The 7,028-nt window shown below is 40.6% G+C and overlaps 1 protein-coding gene across 3 annotated transcripts in view; it reads left to right on the top strand.

Annotated features, from left to right (window-relative positions):
- Positions 1 to 781: 781 nt before the first annotated feature.
- Positions 782 to 7,028, top strand: part of HMGCLL1 (3-hydroxy-3-methylglutaryl-CoA lyase like 1) — a 216,409-nt gene continuing 210,162 nt past the window's right edge. For all 3 annotated transcript variants that reach the window (XM_064287461.1, XM_064287459.1, XM_003404419.4), the window contains exon 1: positions 782 to 889. In XM_064287461.1, coding sequence (XP_064143531.1) covers positions 782 to 889 — 108 coding nt within the window. The remainder of the gene's footprint in view (positions 890 to 7,028) is intronic.

Raw genomic sequence — 7,028 nt, 5'->3', positions numbered from 1 at the left:
CCTGAGGATTATTTTCCTAATGCACGCCCCCTCCAAGACTCCTCCTATTCTAATGTCTGAAGGACTTGATTAGATTTTGCAGTTTGAACGGATGCAACCTTTAGGGCTTCCATAATTTTGATTGATGTCTTTTCTAAGCCACCCAATTCCATTTCAGTGCTTTACTGCAGTGCCAATTTACTTCAGGTACCTGTGACATCTTCCCTAATACAGTCCCTCCTTTTTTTCTTAATCGTCCAATTTTATATGTATTTTAATCTTTTTAAACTGCCTTAATTAAAAAATAGAATTTATTGTCATAAACATATATCCAAGTCAGCTCATAGCGAGACAAATCTACACTTAGCACAAAAGGGTGTAGCTGGGAACGAGCAAGCTCACCCATACATAAGCACATGCCCCCTTCTCTTGATTAGACCCTTTTCCTTCTAGATAGGATCTGCACCAGAGAAGTCGCTGAATAGGCAGGTACAGATACAGTCACTCCTGCGGGCTCAGCGGGGGCGATAAAAGCCCTCCGCCCGCTTCGCTCCTCTCCTCACCAGGTTCCCGGCGTCAGGTGCGGGCGCCGGGTGCATCCAGGGCCCGCGGGCGCAGCCACCTCCCAGCCTCCCCGCCCCTCGGCGCCGCCGCAGTGCACTGAGCAGGGCTGGTGCTCGCCCCCCGCCCTCCCCGGGAGGGGCGCGTTCCGTTGCTGGCGCCGTTTCTCAGCGCGGTGTCCACCCCTCAGCTCTCTCCTCCTCGCTCCCACCCGTCGTCGGTTGCAGGCCCTGGCCCTGCCATGGGGAATATGCCCTCCGCGGTGAAGCACTGCCTCAGCTACCAACAGCTTCTCCGAGAGCATCTCTGGATCGGGGACTCGGGGGCAGGGGCACTCGACCCTGCGCAGGTACAGCCTTACGGTCCAGGGTGTCCACACCCTCCTGAACACAGCTGCCAGCCAGCTTCTCCCCTCTCAACCTCCTGGTTGCCGCCCTTCCCATGCATCTACCCTCCATCCGCACCCCAGGGTCGTTCCTGCAGCAGCTGGGTTTTTAGGTCTCAGCTTTTAAAATTCGCTTTCTCATCAGCTCTCTTCTGGGAGCGTCTAGCCGGCCTTTCTAGATCAGACCCAACAAAATCCCTACCTGTGGCCATTTGCAGATCACCTATAGAAAATTATTCCGCCTTATTTTTTCCTTAGAAATGACGCATTATATTTGTATCCATAGGGTTTCCTCCAAGGAGAATGCCCTTATTCTTAGGTTCCTCCTAGTGCTGTGTAACAAAGACAACAGATTAATCGTGATGCAGAAAAATGGATGAAGCCACCAGCATGTACAGTTAGGAAAACATAGTAAGATGAAGTTATCCAGTGGACCATTGATTCATCCCTAACGTATTTATGCTTCAGCAAACTGTTTGAAGAGATTGTAAATAACTGAGCAGTTTAAAATTTCAGACTAAAATTTAATACCACATGATACCTGAAATTTCGTGTTAAGACAGGCAACTTAGTGGTATCAGCATCCTTAAGATTTAATACACTCTCAACTAAAAGGAATGGGTAAATGAGGAAAGAATGTATATAAACAAATTAATTTTTCCCTTTAAAAAGCTTAAAAAACACACACACAAAATAAATAACAGTGATAATTGTTACATAAAGGTTTTTTTTTTTTTTTAGAACATGAAAAAATGGAGGGATACTATAAGAGCTTGACTTTTTTTTTTTAATACTTACTGGTAGTGGATGTAACAGTGTTTACTTCTGGGTTAATTCTGTGCATAAAACACTAACTAGTGTTAATTATTATAGTATTTCAGTGGGTAGCCATAATTTTACCATAACTGTGGCTTTTAATCAGCGGTTCCAATATTAGCTACTTATTTTCCTGTAGTTTTACATTTAGTGTATTCTCAGTTCGGTATATCAGTATATGAAATTGTAACCTTACCTTTACAAATTGGAATTCAGCATTTGTAGATTTTTAAAAAGATACTTTGCTCCTCATTACTTAGACGATGGCCGTGGTCACCTTTACTCAAAGGTCAGCAGAATGTGTTGATGACAAGGGTAGAAGGGAAAGTTATCTTTTATCTTTTCACACGTTCACATGGCTTTGTTTAATTTTCCTGCGTTCACTTTTCATCTTTCTGTTGCAGCTTTTCTGTTAATGTTTCTGAACTTTCGTATGCAGTCTGTGTTACATCATCAGGAATCCTTAACCTTTCTTCCCTAGGCTGAGACTTTTGTTGCTGGGTAAATACTACGTTTTTCCCTCTACCCCTATGTTCTGATCTACTCATTTTGTGGGCTTTGGGACAATAATAGAGGGTAGGCTGCTGGAGAGGATGTCTACTTTGCTCTGTTGAGGTGAGGAGACGGGTAAACTAAAATGACTAGAATTACTGATTAAGGAATGTGAGGTATAGAATTTTGGGATATCCATTAGCCTCACGAAGAAGACCTTTTGTTCCCTCCTGGAGAAAAAGATACACCTTTTCTAAATATTCCCTTTTTTTTTATTGCCAACTGCTTTGCCTGGGAAACTCCCATTCATCCCTCAGACCCTTCTTAAAACCACTTCTTTTGTCCAGCCTTTTTCTCCCTCCAGGGTCAATGCCCACTCCTCTGCGCTCGCATGATGGTTATGCATAATTCTGTTTTAACCCCGGTTCTAATCGATGGTTTTTTTTTTTTTTTTTCTAATGAACTGTAATGTCTAATGTGTCATCCTGTTGGAACTCATAGGAGCATTAATACCTGACACTTGACTATTTGAAAGTATCTCCTTTTTTGACTTTTAACAAATCTTTCTGCCTTAACCCCTACCTCTCCGGTTCCTCAGTCTCCTTGGCAGGCATAATGGCCTCTATCTGGCTGGTAAATCAGGTTTCTCATGGCGGTTGATACTCCTCGTAGAGCTTCTTATCCACACTCACTGTTTTCGGTTACCATTTGTATATCATTGTCTTCCAGATTTATAAACCCATCTCTCTCCTGAGCTCCAGTCCTGACATCCAGCCGTTTATGTGACGTTGTTATTGGATGTCTCAAAAGCAGTTCAAACTCAACATTTGCAAAATTGAATCCATAGTCTCCATCCTAAAACCTTGAAACTCCTCCAGTATTTCCTACAACAGGGAACACTATCACCATTCATTCACTTCTGCAAGCCACAAACCAAGAACTCCTTCCTTTTATTTTCCTCATGCCCTGCATGTTTCCTCAGTCCCACAATTTTACCTCTTGAATTTCCTCAAATTCATCTATTTGTCCTATGTCCTTGCTACCACCAGTTTCAAAATGGCATTATCTGCCATAAGAACTCCTGTTTGGACTGTTATGCTAGTCTCTTTACAGGTCTCCATGCACGTATGTGTTCCCATCCCTCTTCAATCCACTGTCTACATAACTAGTCAGGAGATGTTTTCTACTTCAAGTAGAAGCATACTGTCCTCTGTTTCACAGCCTTCCATGAATCCCTTGGCAATGAACACAAACACTGTAGTAGGTTCTCTGAAGCCTCATGTGGTCTGCTCATTACACCTCTGCAACATCATCTCCAATTATTCTCTCTTTGCAACTCTTCTTGCCACTTCAGCCGCAGTGGCCTTCTTTGAACTCCAGTAAATCATGTTCCCTATGGAAAGATAGCCTTTGCTTGTTTTCCCCTCTGCTAAGATAGTTTTTTTCAAATAGTTTTAAGAGCTTGGCTGCTAACCAGAAGGTCGACAGTTCATATCCACCAGCCGCTCCTTGGAAACCCTATGGGACAGTTCTACTCTGTCCTGTAGGGTAGCTATAGGGTCACTATGCGTCGGAATTGACTCAATGGCAGTGCGTTTGGTTTTGGTTTTTTATGCATCCTTTAAATCAGATAGTGCTCTCTGATAAAAGTTTCCTTAGATTCTTTAGGCTACTAGCCCTTGTTATGCTTTCAGTTGCACAATGTGCTGTTCATTGTATATAATGTGGATTATATATTCGTTTTTGTGATTATTTGATCTCTAATCCCCTACCAGACTGTAAGCCCCGTAGGAGCAAGAAAGCCATTCACCATAGAATTCTCAGACTCTAACAGAATGCCTGGATAGTTTTGGGTAGTCGTATATACTTGTTAAATGAATGAATGAATGCTATCTTTCCAGGCCATAAGCATTTCATGACTGGGGACCATGATGTCATTTTTAGAATTCTTCAGGGCCCAAAAGAATGATTGGCACATTGTACGACCATGATAAATATTTGTTAAATGAATGGTAAAGTGCTAAGAATGAGGACATGGTGGCAGTAGTTTGATTTTAGCACTGATAGCTGGACAGGTATTATTACTATTTGTGACTTTTTTTTCATCTCATAAAATCTAGCCATGCTTTGATGGGAGAAGAGTTGAAGAGGAATTCTGGAGGTGTGAAGAGACAGCACACAGCTTAACCAATTCTGCACTGTTGAATCTGGCAGGCAGCATCATGAGCTGGACTCCTGTGATTTGAAATAATTTGGTTGAAGTTGGGACAGACGCAATGTGCTATGTTTTGGGAGAGTCCTGTGCTGGGCAATAGAAAATCGGAAACCTATGCCTTGTCCTGCTGGCAACTTATTCTGTTATATTGTGCAGGTGATAACCTCAGTAGACCTCAAATTTTCGGTTTGTACATTAGAGATAATGATATTTTCCTGATAAATTATCAGGATGAAATTAAATTGTGTGTGTGTGTGTGTGTGTGTGTAGGTGTGTGCAAAAATATGCATTTGAAGTTTTGCAGTTTTTTACCCAGTGTCAGGTGGGCCAATGTGAATGAAAGGCCTACTCTAACACAGTTCCACTAATTAAATTCTTTGGGCCTCTACATTTTTCTTAATGGCATTGGTTTTGCAAAAACAAATTCCTTAACTGACCAGAAGATTAAAGCTGATCATTCTGTGGTTCAAGATATCTCTTATGGTCAGTTTTGTTTTCTGTATCCGACTCTGTAAAAATGGGTATGGTGAAGCTGGAATAATTGGTATATTTTAAAGTTTTGATTTAATTCTAGAGTTCCTCGTAAAGCCAACCCCTCTCTGATTTCCAAGTCCTGCTTAAGTAGTGGCTAAATCTCTTCATGCATTAATACCTTGTCCCAATAATAAAATTTCCAAGGTTCTAAATTCTAACACAAACAAAATTTAAAGATATTAGATTTCTGAAATCAAAATCATAGGTTATGTGAGATTAATTCATATTTCTTTTACATTAAGTCCTGATCCTTTAAATTACATTTGCTGTCAGCAAAAATTGTGATTCAAAGTAAAGCGTTTGTTGTTAAGGTGGTCTCTGGAAGTTAACATAAATGCATTATATTTATATTTAAACTTAGAGAATAATGTGCATGTATACTTTTTTTAGTTTTCGACAATGTAGATGACAACACATTACTGGCTGGGGAGGAGTTTTCAAAAAGGAACCAAGCTAACACCCCACTATTTGTGTTCTCTTTGTCTCACGTGTTCTCTGTTCCTTTCCTTGCTCTTTTTTTTTTTTTTTTTGCCTCCTTTTGCAATAATGCAGTGGATTTATTATTAATTTTCCCCTACATTAGTTTAGTAGATATACACTGTTTTATTGTGCTCTTAGTATTATCTTGAAGATTTTAACATGCATTATTAACTAATTAAGATATCATATAAAACCAAAAAACAAGCCCATTGCCATCGGGTCGATTCTGACTCAAAGCGACCCTACAGGACAGAGTAGAACTGCTCCATAGGGTTTCCAAGGAGCAGCTGGTAGATTCAAACTGCCAAGTCTTTGGTTAGCAGCCGAGCTCTTAACAATTGTGCCACCAGAGCTCCAAAATATAATATAGTTTAACACTACTAAAATTATCTTAAATATTGTTGGCATGTATTTTAATTCTCTATATTGGATATTTTTGGAGCCCTGTTGGTGCAGTGGTTAAGAGCTCAGGCTGCTAACCAAAAGCTTGGCAGTTTGAATCTACCAGCTGCTCCTTTGAAACCCTATGGGGCAGTTCTACTCAGTCCTATAGGGCCGCTACGAGTCGGAATGGACTGGATGGCAGTGGGTCACACTGAATATTTATAATATATATATTAATACAGTCAATATTCATTTATATTTAAGCATGTATTTTCCACTTCGTCATTCTTCACATCTCTTCATCTCCATTCGATTACCTGGGAACATCTTCCTTCAGCTAGAAGAATATGTTGTAATATTTTCTTTAGTACAAATCTGGAAACCCTGGTGGTGTAGTGGTTCAGTGCTATGGCTTCTAACCAAGAGATCGGCAGTTCAAATCTGCCAGGCACTCCTTGGAAACTCTATGGGGCAGTTCTACTCTGCCTTATAGGGTCGCTGTGAGTCGGAATCGACTCGACAGCAGTGGGTTTGGTTAAGTGGGTTTTAGTACAAATCTAGTGATGATTTTTTTCAGTTTTTCTTTGAAATTACATTTAGTTTTTCTTTACTTTTTAAATATACATATATCATATGTGATAATATAAATGAATATTTACTGTTGTTAATGTTAGGTACTGTAGAGTCAGTTCCAACTCATAGTGATCCTGTGTACAACAGAACTAAATACTGCCCAGTCCTGCACCGTACCCACAATTGTTACCGTGTTTGATCCCATTGTTGCTACCACTGTGTCTGTCCATTTCGTTGAAGGTCTTCCTCTTTTTCACTGACCCTCTGCTAAGCATGGTGTCCTTGTCCAGGGACTGATCCCTCCTAATAAATAGCTCCAAAGTATTGAGACAAAGGCTGGTCAACCTCACTTCTAAAGGACATTCTGGCTGTACTTCTTCCAAGAAAGATTTATCCGTACTTCCGGCAGTACATGGTATATTCAATATTTTTGCCCAGCACCAAAATTCAAAGACATCAATTCTTCTTTGATCTTTCTTATTCATTGTCTAGCTTTTGCATGATATGAGGTGATTGAAAACACCATGGCTTGGTTCAGACACGTTAGTCCTCAAAGTGACATCCTTGCAGATTTGCCCAATGCAATATGTTGTTTGATTTCTTAACTGC

This window comes from Loxodonta africana, chromosome 1 (genome assembly GCF_030014295.1).
Source record: "Loxodonta africana isolate mLoxAfr1 chromosome 1, mLoxAfr1.hap2, whole genome shotgun sequence".
Lineage (NCBI taxonomy): Eukaryota > Metazoa > Chordata > Mammalia > Proboscidea > Elephantidae > Loxodonta > Loxodonta africana.
Note: the sequence above shows the minus strand (reverse complement) of the source record. Positions and strands in the feature narration are given on the sequence as shown.